The sequence below is a fragment of the Arabidopsis lyrata genome (genome assembly GCF_000004255.2).
Source record: "Arabidopsis lyrata subsp. lyrata unplaced genomic scaffold ARALYscaffold_2, whole genome shotgun sequence".
Classification (NCBI taxonomy): domain Eukaryota; kingdom Viridiplantae; phylum Streptophyta; class Magnoliopsida; order Brassicales; family Brassicaceae; genus Arabidopsis; species Arabidopsis lyrata.
In genome coordinates, this window is record NW_003302554.1 from 16,260,586 (window position 1) to 16,275,216 (window position 14,631).

Here is a 14,631-nt window from a genome sequence, read left to right on the forward strand (position 1 = left end):
TTAAAATAAATTAAGAAAAAAAGAAGGCTCCGTCTTCGTTGCTTTTCGAGCGGTGGCTTGGTCTCAACTTCCATGGCTGACAATTTTCTCCAACCAACCAACGCAAAGCTTCTTCTCCTTGTCTAAAATTTCATCAAACCCTAGGTTTTTCTCTATCCAATTGTTTTTTTTTTTTTTAATTCTTCTTCTTCTTCTCTATGGATGCGATCCTTTCCCCAGCCGTGGAGGCGGAACGAAACGCCGACTCAACGATCGACACAGTTTCTCGTTTGATCGCCGGCGCTTTCTCCGGCGCACTTACTGGAATTTTCGCTATGGGTAATATATGTTTTCCATTTTCATCATCTTTTGTTTGTGCATTTGATTATATAATTTGAGTAGAGGAAAGTTTTCCTTTTGTGACGATTTTGTTCCTCCTAATTTCTTCGTTTCTACACTTGATTTCTTCCAAAAATTATCACTTGTGGGCCTGCAAATTTTGTTAAAAAGGTTACGTTTTTCCTGTCTTGAGGGATTAGGCATAATTTATCCGATGAATCATACGTGCAGGCCTGCATACGTGTTCAACAAGCTGTAATGAATGATTCTGAACTTTAGGTCTCACTTTGTAGACCAATCCTGGGTTTAAGATTAGGAAAGTGATGTTGCCTCTTGCCTCTAGGTTTTGAATAAGTCATCATCTCTGCATGATCCTTATAAACCATTCTTGGTTTTTTTTTTAATGTTATTGTAGCTGGAGCTTTCACTGGAGCTGTAACTGGTGCGGTGGCAGGAAGAGCTGCTCAGTATGGAGTTCTCCGTGGGGCTGCACTTGGCGCTGTTGCTGGAGCTATCCTCTCTGTTGAAGTCTTGGAGGCTTCTCGTGCGTACTGGTATTTAGAGCTGTCAGGATCAAGGGGTCCATCATCTATGGTTAGTCTTTAATTCTAACTTCTGAGCTATCTTACACGTTTGTCAAAATTGGAGATGGTTTTTGGAGTTTTTCGACTGACTTTATGATCGAGATGGTGAGAGGGTTCTGAGAGAAATGAAGTTTGGTGGAAGAAATAATGAGTTAGCTTTGACATGTTACTGGTGGGCCATCAAAATTATGGGGTGACAGGATGGCTTGGTAATAGGAATGATTTTTGTGTTGCTAATGCCACAAGGCAATTTAACAAAGGATTATAGCTCGACAAACTCGACAAACTCTGAGTCTGTTTTTATTTCTTGTTTGTTTTTTTGTGGGAAGGACTTGAACCAATTGCACGGTGTTTTCGCAATGCTGGACAGTTCTGTCTTTTTTTCCACCTTCTGCCTAATTTGGTAATCTGAGCCTTTGGTATTTTTGTTTTGGATCCAGGCAGATTTTGTAGAGCAACTGTTTCGTGGGAGACTGGTAGATGAACAACTTATGTCAACAATGATAAATTCATACCATTGGCAGGTTCTTTCCTAACTCATCTTCATGTGTATATTTAAATCTGTTCTATGAAATTCTACTATTGAGTATTGACAGAACGCTAAAAAGTACTACTGGAAGCTACTATATGAACATGACTGCTGATCAAGTTTTTTAAGTAGTTGAAGGATGTCTCTTATGATCAATGCTGGCCCAAACTTCTTTCAGTGTCTTGAGACTATATAAGAATAGCTATTTTCCTTAGATTTCCAAGATCTATAAATATAGTTTTATATACTTTGTGTTCCTGCATTTATTTATTTTACTTGATGTTTGGCAATCTTCTCTAGTTTGAATCGATGGAGAAAGACTGATCTAAGCAGTTTTGTCTACCTTTTATAGTTAAGGATTTCCGATGTAAGTTATGAAGAGCGGGATGATGTTTATGGTGAATTGGAAGCTAGAGGCTTGTCGGGTGACTCTTTAAGGAAACTACCATGCTTTATCATGTCAAGTGAATTGGTCAAGAGGCAGGTCACTCACTGCACAATTTGTCTGCAGGTTTGTCTGCTTCTTGGTTTCACATGAATTGATTGAACTTATCATGGCCCTTTGTTCATCTCATACATTGGCATTTACAGGACATCAAAACAGGGGAAATCACACGAAGCTTACCGAGATGTGATCATACGTTTCATCTGGTTTGTGTTGATAAATGGCTCATCAGACACGGGTCGTGCCCCATTTGCAGACAGGCCGTTAAAGATTAAAACACCACTGTTGGCGAGCTGTGTACATAGCAAAAACACATTATCCTTATATGTTGTTGTAACTTGCAAGTCTCAAAACCCTTTCTTCTGTATTTTTTCCTCATTTCATTTGGAGCGCTTCAGCCATAGGTTTCTACTTTTGAATGTATATTGTTGTACACATGAATAAGAACACCTACAGATGTATTGGAAAGAATATAGAACGCGATCAAGTCATGAATTGATACACTGTTAATTCTAATATTCCTCACGTGTCTATGGGCAACTCTGAAACTCTTGACCGTACAACAACATCTATTAAAGGAAAAAAAAAAAAGTCCCTCGAGACTCTATTCATGTTTCAATCTTTACAGCCATGGAACAATGACGCTTGGGAACAGGGCTCTATTTATCTTGCTCTCACACAGTAAGGTTCATGGGCAGTCCCATTCTCAGCCTTGTTCAGTACCCATGGCTTCAACCCTCCAAGGCCATGAGCCACCTCCACGAGTGAGGACCATGAACTTGTGACTACCAGCACATCAGAACAACTCAGAAGGTATATCTCAGCCCATGCTCTCTTACTTTCCATGTTCCTCGGGGTTTTTTGGTAGTCCTTGTGGCTCGGCTTGTGAACGCTGATTATCTCTCCCATCACTGTTGGGTTTTCCCAATATACGTCCCTGATACTCTCAAAATACCCTGGAGAAGAAGATGAGATAAACACTGCCTTTGATTTTCGGTTCAGAACTTGGCTTGAAGGGAGATGTCTTTGTTTTTCAACCTCAGGAAGTAACTTATGTCTAGTTCCACAAGCTAGAATCTGATCTATCAAATGCTGGAACTGATCATTTCCAGACTCAGAGACCCCAATATCGATTCCTATTATTTGATCAGCCCTAGCAAGATATGCGCGATAGTATCGTGTAATGAGACCCCAGACAACATTAGTTGGGTGAAAGAGATACCGACTCAAGAAGTGAAAAGCTGTTTCTTTTTCCGGGAAGAGCTTTTGAAGTTCCTGCTTGAATGGCGAGACTGAGAAGAGAGATGGGAGAAAGAAACTATCCGCTTTTAAGATCAACCATGGGGTTTCCTCCAACAAAACTTGACTTTCCTCACAAAAGAAAAGCTTTTGTTGGTCCCTGGAATCACGAACTACATGTCGATATGCAACCATCGGGTTGCCGGAATTGAGAAGAAGAGACTGCTCTTTGAACAGGCTGTTGAGCCGAAACTCTAGGGGAAGAAACCAAGAAGTGTTTGGAAATGGCTCGCAGAAAAGATCAGCCATGTCAAGTCCTAGTTCGACAAGTAAAACCCTATTTGTTAAGAGAGCATACAGAAAAGCTGAAGCTAGACCCAGCATCCTATTCCCAAGTTCACCATTGGAGTTCAACCATATTACATATCTACAAGCAGAAACTTCACCATCAGACTGATCTCCTGACTTGAGTTTGTCAAGTGTCAAGTTATAGGATCTAGTGAATGGTCCACACCGTGTATGAAGATCTTCGTATCTATGTAATCTGTTATCCAGGTAAGAGGATTGCTTAAAAGGCGATTCCTTTCGATATAAACTCGCCTCATACCTGCTCAAGCATGATCCTTTATCAAAACTAGGCACAAGATTAACGTCGCCGAGCTGTTCCTTCTTCTCGCTAAGTCCATCATTTGATTCGATAGCTGAAACTAGAAACCCACCAAAGAGTGTAATAATACATCATTGCAGGGAAAAGCCAAACTTTTTGAGGACAAAGATTAGGCAAGATTGTAGCTAAAACCAACCATTATGGAGAAAGATTTATGCGGAAAAAATACCATTTGAGATAATCCCAGACAAAGAGAGGAAAAATCAAATCTTTACCTTGGTGCAATCTGATCTGAAGAACACTAGAGGCTGATTCAGTCTCAACAACATCATCATCGGAAGGTGGGTCTCTAAGCACCACCGACAGAGAGAACATAACCGAAGCAACCATAAGAACCGCCAGAAGTAGACCCATCGATTTTATCGAACTCAAACTTGGTTTCATCATCACATTCAATTCGCTATACCCGGTTCGAGTATCCGAGCTGGTGAGTGGGTCACCCGCAGCCGAGTTCTTCTTGCCCCGCTTCATAAGGTTATAAACCGGGTCGGGTCCTAAAATGAGAATTCGGGTATGGAAGAAAGAGAGTTTGGTGAGTGAGCAGAGGGACAGTGGAGGGAGATGAAGTCATCATGTGATGTGTTTGAGAGGAACAGAGAGTGAGTGAGTACGTGGCAGAGACAACGACAGCTTTTTGCTACGAATTTTTTAAAAAATATTTTACCATTCACTTTGTGCTAATTTTACATTTTTACTTAACTGTTTATATAATTAGTATAGAATTTTCTTCTTTTTTTTATATATCAAAATCGTAATCATTCTTAGTACTATAGTTCATTAGTAATTCGAAAGAAAAACTTACAAGTTATATAAGTGTATTATTTAAGACTTAAGAGTATAATAAAAATTACAAGATTTTCTTAACACCGTATGTGTGTGAAAAGTCTTAAGGGGGTAGTAATGTAGTATATAACTGACGCTATAAAAAACTTTAGTGGTGATGATGTAAATGACTTTAAATTTTTGTATAAGATTGTGTTTTACAGATAACATAAATGTTTATTTCTTTTTTAATCAATTACTCCCTCTGTTTTTTTTAAATTGATTTTTTAAAGATTTCACATATTTTAAGAAACAATCATTGTTTAATTATTTATTTTTATTAAACTTTTTTTAATAAACTATGAACCTATAGTAATCTAAAACAGTTAATCATTACGTCTTGAAATCTACTATTTTTTAATATCAATTAATTAAAAATAAAGAAAAACTCTAGAAAATCAAGAACGGAGGGAGTATATAGTAACACTGAACTCCACATTATTTAATGAAATTAAAAAGGCAATTCTATATATTGATTTCTTTTTAATGTACACGTGTGATTGTATATTTGTTTCTTAATTTATCAGGTTATGTAGCCGTTAATTTTTTTAATGATCACTTTATATTCTTACTCTTTAAGTTATAAACCTTTTTCTTTAACCTGCTTGCTTCAAAAACATCTCAATCGCTTCTAATTCTAAACAACTAATCGAACATATTTCGTCGGAGACTCCTTAGATGAAACTCCATGAGACTCTACATGATATCCTCTATCTATCTTCTTCTTTCCAGCAAATTAGTTCTCTTTTTTTTTCTTTTTTTTTTTTAAAATAACCGCGGGTCTTCCAAATACTTCCTAGACCCAAAAACTAATCCAACGAAGCTAGCAATTCCCCTATGTAAACCAGCCAGTGGCCGTGCTTCGAACCCTGGTGGCGGAAGTCACAACTGTGACCCCTTTACCACTAGACCACAAGGCCCGGTTAAATTAGTTCTCTTTTATCCCTAGAAACTCTAATCGGAAGCAGATGCTCTCGCAAAACTATCTCTTCATAACTCTGTACAGGCTCTGGTTTAGTTTAGCTAATGAAATCGCTTTTGATCAAAACAAAAAAAAAAAAAAAAAAAAAAACCTGCTTGCTTATTTGCTTTTCGTCTAAACATTCTTCCGTCAAAATAGAAATAACGAAGGTTATCAGTTTATAGAAAGCAAAATTTGTCTAATTCTTTTAGTTGACGAGAGGATTAAGAATTAATGAATTATAAGCCTTTTTTTGTCAAACCTAATAGTATTAATTTGCCCCAAAATATCAATATTATATATATAAGCGTTCATATGTTTCGACATCTAAGTTATCAAAGATCGTTACACATGACCAATTGTGAAATCTTCTACATAAACAAGTTGAAAACAGTTCAAAATATCGAGTGCAGATAACAATATCCCTCTCTCTCGCTCGCTATTCCATTATTCACCACGTCAATATTTTTCTCATACCTATTTGCTTCGACATTTTTGGATGAATAATTAAAGAAATTAAACTTTGTTTTTGTATTCGATATACTAATTTAAAGAGAATAGATATGTACCTCATAAATATTAACTATTGGCCTATCATGCCGCTCCACATGGAACAAGCTCGACGGCAGTCCGTGAAATTTAACACATGGACTTATAGTTATACATTTGGGTTTTCTCCGAAATATTCAAGAATATTATGTTTACTTAATCTTTTTTGTTCACTAATATTTGATCGAGATCTATTTCTTTTTGTATGATGATATGTGTACGTGGTTTACTACGCTTTGATATAGGTGTCCATGGATTTTTAATTCAAAGTCAGTTACCAAAATATTATAGCAGAAAATTAACAAAGAAAAAAATTATATATATGGTTTTGTTTAAGGGAAGAATGTTGGATTTTTTTTTTTTTAACATCTGGATTTATTATTTATTGCAAATTATGAGAACTGTTACATAGACGATTCTACAACGGACAATTCCTTCCGACTCTTATTAGATCCACGAATAATGACACCTTCTTCACCTTCTTCTTCATACTCACCTCCTTCACCTCTTTCTTTATGCTCTTGATGGACACTTCCCTCTCTGCGTAGAATCCTGGCGAACGGCTATAATTGTACATCGCTGGAGATTTCCTGCACACTTGCCTCTAATAATCTGCAAATTTATTAATAAATCACAGTATCTGGGACTCGAACCCCAGACCTCTGGATGTAGAAGCATTAATTAACCCTTGTTCAACCAATGGGCCAAGGGGGCTTCCACAAAAGAATGTTGGATTTCTATCTCAAAATTAATACTTTCTCTTTTCAATTTATTTGTAGTTTAACCAAAAACATTTGTTGCAAAATAAGTGTTGTTTTCAATTTTCTAAGCAAAAATTAAATGTACTTAATAGTTTTTGATCAATTATATTTTATCTCATGTTTTTTATTGGTTGAATTAGTTGTTGTTAATGACGATTTTATGTAAAAAAAAAGATAAATTAAATGAGAATTTTGTAATTTTTTATCTGTGTGCAATAACTTTAAAATACAAATAAATTGAAATAAAGGGGTACTAGTATTAAGTGAATTGACATATTCTATTTATTTTGAATTATCTTCCTTTATAGTTTAAAATATTACTCCCTCCGTTTCAGTTTAGTTGTCGTTTAGGATTTAAATTTTGTTTCATAATAGTTGTCGTTTTAGGTTTTTAATGCAAATGTTTGGTGAAAATTCTAGTTTTATCCCTATTGTTTTAATGTTTTGGCCAATGAAATTTTTTATAAAATATATTAATAAAGGGTAAAACAGAAAATTAAATGTTTTTCTTAATTTGTGTGAAAAAACCTTAAACGACAACTAAAACGAAACGGAAGGAGTATAAGAGTTAAGTCATAAGTGTTTTAATTTGACCCCCTCCACTTTACTGTCTCATTTAATCTCACTGACAAAGGAAATGTACGTAATATCTCATGCATTAATAGTGAAACGTAATAATAAGTTTTGTTTTCTTTGAAGATCCTTACGCGTTTCTACATCACTGCTTGAGTGCTTGTGGCTCCTTGCAGATTTCTAAGAACATGTGCATTACAGAGAAACTTTAAGAAACTTTGAAAGTTTCTAAAATATATTATTCTAATATATATAATTTAATTTAGTTAATTTTTTTAGGTTTAAATAAAATAAAAAAACTTAAAACCAATTATATGCTGAAATATGTAAAAATAGTAACTATGTGATAATTTTCCACTACATATGCTTTAAGGTGGATTAAATGAAAATTTCAGAAAACGATGTACATGTTATGGCCATATGTGCGAAATTTCAACTTATTAACATCATTATTGAAAGAAACAAAACAAAACCCTTTTTTCCAAACGCGTTTCTTCAAAAAAAAGAAAGTATTTTAATAGCACGTGGAAATTGAAATAAACATGGATGGAGACAAACGTGATATTTAAATTATTTTTTTCATAGTCACCAATTTTTAGTATTTCATTTTAAGACTCCTCAACTATTCGTCTGGGACTTTGAACGATAGATTGCGCGGCCTTGAATGGGAATACGTTAAGAAAAGATTATGATTTTCTTTTTAACTTAAACGCAGTTATTCATTGCGAGTCAAATGCTACCTTAATCATGTTAGATCCCAGTTTGATTATGTGATTACGTTGTGGTAGATATGAGCATTCAAAAATTGCAGATCGGTTCGGGTGAGAAATTTAGGAATAACGGTTTGAAAGATTTCTATCGATTAAAACCAAATAAAACGCCTATAGCCTCACGCAGTTAAAGTCTATAAAACTTCGGTTTGGTTTAATTCATGTGTTAAGTGTTGATGGTTTTGTGATATTATTGATTCCGAACTGAACTAAAATTTAAGAACCAAATTTTAAACAAATTTTGAAAATCTTTTGTAAATTTTGCTTCAATATATTATGCTTTCATAGGAAAAAATTTGTTATCATTGAGAAGGCAAACCAAACTGAAATAGTTACCAAATTAAATCTATTTTTTTCTCGATTTTCTGTAAAAAAAGAAGACGGAATCAAACCAAATTATATAGATAACTTCGACGCGGTTCGTTTGGCCACTTCGTATAGGTAATAATGCCTAGACGGCTAGAATTACACTGTGGAATGAATATATTGGATCTCGTTATATAGTATTTTCAGACTAAAAATCACATAACAAAATAATTAAAGAAATATTTTTCTATCGTTAATTTATTGATTTCAGAAGGAAAAAAAAAAAAAACTATAAAACGCTAAACACGCAGCAATTTATGTGGTTGTAGATGCCAATACAAGTTTTTGTAAAAGACATATAGTTGCATCTCTCGCAAATACAAGTAAATTCAATCTAAGTATACTTTATGTCTTATATTAAATAATTGCTATCCCCAAAAATTATATTTGGGAGTATAAATTATACCTTTTTTTTTGCAAAATCACAAGATAAGACAATTAAAATACATAAACATCAACAAAAAAACATGGGACGCGATTGAGTTAGAATGCTTCAATTATCTAAAATCTTAAACGTGAAATCTCTTGGCAAATAGAAATGCGCGTTAAAGAAAACGCGGATTCTCAAGAGCTGAGTGAGTGTCACACACTCGCACCATGTAAAGAGGTCCCCCTGAAGTGAAACCGTTGCAGGGCCCATAATGAGATAGCAATATAAAATAGGGGAGTAAGAATATCGATTTTTATCATTTTATTTAAACACATCATGATATAATTACGGAAATAATATTTAACATGTCTGATGTCTTTTAGACAACCTAAATAAATCTAAAATGCGGTCGACGACAAAAAAAAAAAGTGGACACATGGTCCTGACTGGCTGACTTTTGACTCTTTTTTTTTTTTTTTTTTGGTAAAATGTGAAGTATTTATACTATTTTCGAAGTGGACACATAGTCTTGACTCTTGACTCTTGTAACCTGATAACAAATTATTATATAAAATATCATATATAAATTGCGAACATGTTCCGATTCTCAATGAGAAAAAATAAAAAAAAAAATGATATGGAGTCCAATCAACATTAGTTCCAGACCATATGGATGTAAAATATACACATATGTACTATGAAGTGGCTGTCTACGATAGCCTGAATGATTCAATTTTCTCTAACTTGTGTTCTCGAGTCTTATTGCAAACTCGCAATTCATCAAAATTCCGAGTGCAAACAATTTGTGAACTATTCCATGATGGATTGTGATATAATCATTTCTTTCAAAGTGGGATTGTAAAAATAAAAATTTCCCGAAAAGACATGTTCACATCAAATTAGTCAAAAGATACTACATACTGGCATAAAGACATTGTGCTAACTCAAACAAAATATTCTGTTATATATCAGTTATTGTGTATCGAGGAGGGTATATATAGCAAAACGAAGAAAACGAACGTAATTGCAGATAACATGGGAATGTTTTCATTTTCTTATGTCTAAAATAAGTCAGAAGATCTAGAACCGCGGATAGGGTTATGGGATCGAGATGGGAAATCTAATACGGTATCACCACACTACCACGGCCATAATATGTTTTGTAGCTTTCGTAAAAGAGCAATTCATCACTTTCGGTACCATTATTAATTTTTGTCTAAAAAGAATAGACGAACAATTTGGATCACACAATAAAATACTACTCCCTCCGTTCCTTAAAGTTTAATGTTCTAGTGTTTTGAGCTTGTTCCACAAAGATTGATTTTCTAGATTTTTATTATTTTTAATTAATTGATTTTAGTAAATCGTAGATTTCAAGGCGTAATGATTAACTGTTTCAGATTACTATTGGTTCATAGTTTATTAAAAAATATTTAATAAAAGTAAATAATTAAACAATAATTGTTTCTTAAGAAATGTAAAATCTCTAGAAAATCAATTTTCTAGGAACAGAGGGAGTACTAGATAATGTTAATCTTGAAGAAAAAAAAGAAAAAAGATAAATGTTAATCTCAACGTGTGTACTGGAAAATATGAAAACTAGGAACCACGTCAACACCAAAACCAAAGCTAAAAGATGCTTACAAATGAAAACTCAACTCAGTGCAGTGTCTTTTGGCAGTGAGAGGGCCATTTTCCTTTTTTTAATAGTCCTTCCGTTTCGTTTTAGTTATCGTTTAAGGTTTTTTCACTCAAATTAAGAAAAATATTAAATTTTCTGTTTTACCTTTTATTAATATATTTTATAAAAAATTTCATTGACCACAACATTAAAACAATATGAATAATACTTGAATATTTACCAAACATTTGCATTGAAAACCTAAAACGACAACTAAAACGAAACAAAATTTAAGTCCTAAAACGACAACTAAAACGAAATAAAATTTAAGTCCTAAAACGACAACTAAAACGAAACAGATGAAGTAGTAGTTTTTTATATATATATACATTATAAAGTAATAAAAAAACAAAAATCATTTTGGGTAAATTTGTAAATGTGAATGTAATTAATTTATTTGTTGGGAAATTTTTTTTAGGGCATATATACACCTAGTGCCGTGTAACCCCACAAATATATTAACCCCACAAATAAATAGGGCATATATACACCTATTAATATTAATTCCAATAAGGCACCCGGGTTCAATTCCCCTTGGCCACATGGGTATGAATTATGTCTTAGATCCATTTGCATACCCGGTGCGTGAGCCTACCCATGGGTCACGCCCACCCGATGGGGATTAGTATGGGCTCTGAGGTTTACTCAGTAGCCCGGGATACCCCGGGTTTAACAAAAAATATATATATATATTAATGCTGCTTTCAATCATTTATTATTCTTGCAATTAAGGGTCCTACTATTTTTGCTGTTTTTCCATACATAATTTGCATATTTCACACTTACCAAAGTACATGCTTCCTTCGCTATTAACCAACGTGTATCATATAAAGTTCACCTTTTGAACCGGCGTTGCCTTTTTTTTTTTTTTTTTTTTTTTGTCATCTCAAATTTTATTATTGAAACTTGTTTTGGTACCAAAGTGAATTATAAATCCCAACTAAGCCGACGGACGAAAGAAAAGTCTTCCAAAACTAAGTCGGAGGAAAACGTGAATTTCCCGGAAACTAAGCCCTATATAAGAGAAACATGAACACATTACAAACAAGAAATTTTAAAGCCGAAATCGAAAGAGATCGAAACCAAAACCTAAGGAAGCACACAAACTTAAATCCGAAGAAAAACACTTGACATAAGCACCAAAGAAGACTTTTTCTTTAGAAAAACCTGAGAATGCGATTTACCAATGAACCGGCGTTGCCTCTACATTGTTCTTAATCAAGCAATTAAATAGGCTACAAAAGTAGAAGGGACTATTATTGTAAGCCAAATGTAATACTCCCTATATTTTAAAATATAAGGTATTTTAGCTAAAAACATGCCGATTAAAAAGGTCTATTTTTAAAAAGTTCAGCCAATCATAAAAGAGACTGCATAATAGAAATAATCATAAAATATTTAAGTAATATATATATGAAAACGACTTATATTGTGAAACAAACAAATTTCTCCAAAACACCTTATATTTTGAAACGGAGGGAGTACAATATTCAATCTGTTTTTTAAAGAGTGTTATTTTATACTTTTTCACACGTATTAAAAAGCTATTAAAAGTTCTATTATATCTTTTATTCACGTATTAAATAAAATTGCCTCTCTTATTAATACAATAAAAAAGTTAAAACATATTTTTATTTAAAATTCTGTTTTGGAAATACAAAACAATACTTTTTGTGAAAAAAAAAAATCTTAAAAGGACACTTTTTGTGAAACGGTAGAAGTATTTATTTTATTTGTTTAAGGCTCTTTCTAATTTTGAGGGACTATTGAGGTGAAACTTTCTTACAACAAACAAACAAGTAACACGAACCACAAATGTGATTACTAGACCATCCATCACAGAGATATTAGGTTTTCTACTTTTCTTGAACCAAATGTGTAGAAAATTCAAGTTAAATGCGATTATGTCTATCAAATTGTTCATAGCTTTATTTAAATTCCTCCCTCCTTTTTTCTCAAACACTTTTAGAGTCGGCTCGAGAACTAAATTATAGTATATGTAGTGACGTTTTAAACAATTTGTTTAATCTAAATTACATATGGGGGTTAAACTATTTTTGTAAATTAAAGTAGACGTGGTGTTAAATAGTTAATCCAAGCGTAAATAACAATTTCTAGCTACACAGTATTTGTATTAGTCATTGTGGTCAATCAAAAGCTGCAAAGATGTTGTAAATATTAAGGATATCATTATATCAATTATATTAATCATATCAATGAGTGCGTATGTTACGATTCTAATTATGTATAGTTGTATATTCTCTCATTGATTGTCTTGTAATACCCTAGCTCTCCCTCTCTGTATATAAGGAGCCATCTCTCAATGTTAATAAACATCACTTCTACAAATCTCTATATGGTATCACAGCCTCACGATCTCTAATACCTACAAAAATTTTTTTTTTTTTCAAACCTCCGATACTATGTCTTCTTCAAACAACACCTACCCAGCCACTGTTGCTGACGCTATCAATGTCAATAACAATCGCACCATCCTTTCCATCAACATGTCCAATGTGACAAAACTTGTTGCAACCAACTACCTTACTTGGAGTCTCCAAGTTCATTCCTTACTCGATGGCTATGACCTTGTTGGTCATCTCGACGGATCCACCGTGATTCCTCCGGCCACTATCACGAATGACGACGTGGTCTCTGAAAATCCAGACTTCAAGATCTGGAAGCGCCAAGACAAGCTGATCTACAGCTCTCTCATTGGTGCCATCTCCATGCCGATTCAGTCCCTTGTCTCTCGTACCACCACAGCTGCGGAGGTTTGGAACAAGCTTGCTTTCACCTATGCCAAACCAAGCCGTGGACACATTCGTCAACTCAAAACGCAACTCAAGCACTGGAAGAAAGAAGACAAGACAATCGATGTCTACCTTCAAGGTGCTACCACCCGTCTTGACCAGCTTGCGATCCTTGGTGCACCAGTTGAGCATGAAGATCAGATTGATCTGATTCTGGAGGGCCTACCATCTGAGTATAAACAAGTTGTTGACCAGGTGGAAGGCAGAGATTCTCCACCAACCATAACAGAGCTTCACGAGCGTCTTCTCAACCACGAGGCCAAGCTTCTCTCTGCACCACCTCAGCTTGTTCCAATCACTGCCAATGCGGTCCAGCAACGCTACAACAACACCAATTTCCGGAACCAGAACAAATCCAAGAACAACAACAATCCGAATCAGTGGCAGTCCTCGCAACAAGGAACATGGCAGCCGCCACCACAGTCCAACAGACATGAGACTCGCGGTCCAAAACCGTACCTCGGGAAATGTCAAATCTGTGGAGTCCAAGGGCATAGTGCCAAACGCTGCACACAGCTTCAGTCGTACCAGCAACAACCAACTCCTTTCACACCGTGGCAGCCACGTGCGAATCTTGTGGTTGGCTCCCCATATTCAGCAAACAACTGGCTCCTCGATAGTGGCGCAACTCACCACATCACATCGGACCTCAATAATCTGTCTCTCCATCAGCCGTACAATGGAGGCGATGATGTGATGGTCGCAGATGGATCCTCTGTTCCTATAACACATACCGGTTCCATCTCTTTTCCCACCAACTCTCGTCTTTTACATTTGCCAAAAGTTTTGTGTGTCCCAAACATACAAAAGAATCTTATTTCCGTTTATCGTCTTTGCAATGCTAATCGTGTCTCTGTCGAATTCTTTCCCGCATCATTTCAGGTGAAGGATCTCAACACGGGGGTCCCATTGCTCCGCGGCAAAACTAAGAATGAGTTGTATGAGTGGCCACTTACAGAGTCTCAAGCTTCGGCTATGTTTGCATCTCCATCCTCTAAGGCTAATCAAGCTTCCTGGCATTTCCGTTTAGGCCATCCGGCTTCATCAATTTTAAACACCGTTATTTCCAATTATTCTCTTCCTGTTTCCAATCCGTCTCATAAGCTTATGTCGTGTTCGGATTGTTTAATCAATAAAGCTCATAAAATTCCTTTTTCCCATTCAACGATTACTTCTTCCAGAC

General features: G+C 34.9%; 2 protein-coding genes across 3 annotated transcripts; one reads left to right on the forward strand and one right to left on the reverse strand.

Annotated features, from left to right (window-relative positions):
* Positions 1-12: 12 nt before the first annotated feature.
* Positions 13-2,394, forward strand: LOC9325038 (NEP1-interacting protein-like 2). Its single transcript, XM_021035181.1, has 5 exons — positions 13-318; positions 734-912; positions 1,343-1,426; positions 1,784-1,942; positions 2,023-2,394. Exons 1-5 carry the CDS (start codon positions 198-200, stop codon positions 2,149-2,151), a joined length of 672 nt encoding a protein of 223 aa, XP_020890840.1. The 5' UTR covers positions 13-197; the 3' UTR covers positions 2,152-2,394.
* LOC9323604 (fucosyltransferase 3) lies at positions 2,318-4,395 on the reverse strand. Of its 2 annotated transcripts, none has more exons than XM_021035174.1 (2): positions 3,998-4,394; positions 2,318-3,822 (listed from the first exon to the last, which is right to left on the reverse strand). In XM_021035174.1, the coding sequence occupies exons 1-2, from the start codon at positions 4,251-4,253 to the stop codon at positions 2,540-2,542; spliced, it is 1,539 nt and encodes a 512-aa protein (XP_020890833.1). In that variant the 5' UTR covers positions 4,254-4,394; the 3' UTR covers positions 2,318-2,539. The 2 variants fall into 2 exon arrangements, with proteins under 2 accessions (XP_020890833.1, XP_020890834.1); XM_021035175.1 differs by having other exon boundaries at positions 2,365-3,816; positions 3,998-4,395.
* Positions 4,396-14,631: the final 10,236 nt, after the last annotated feature.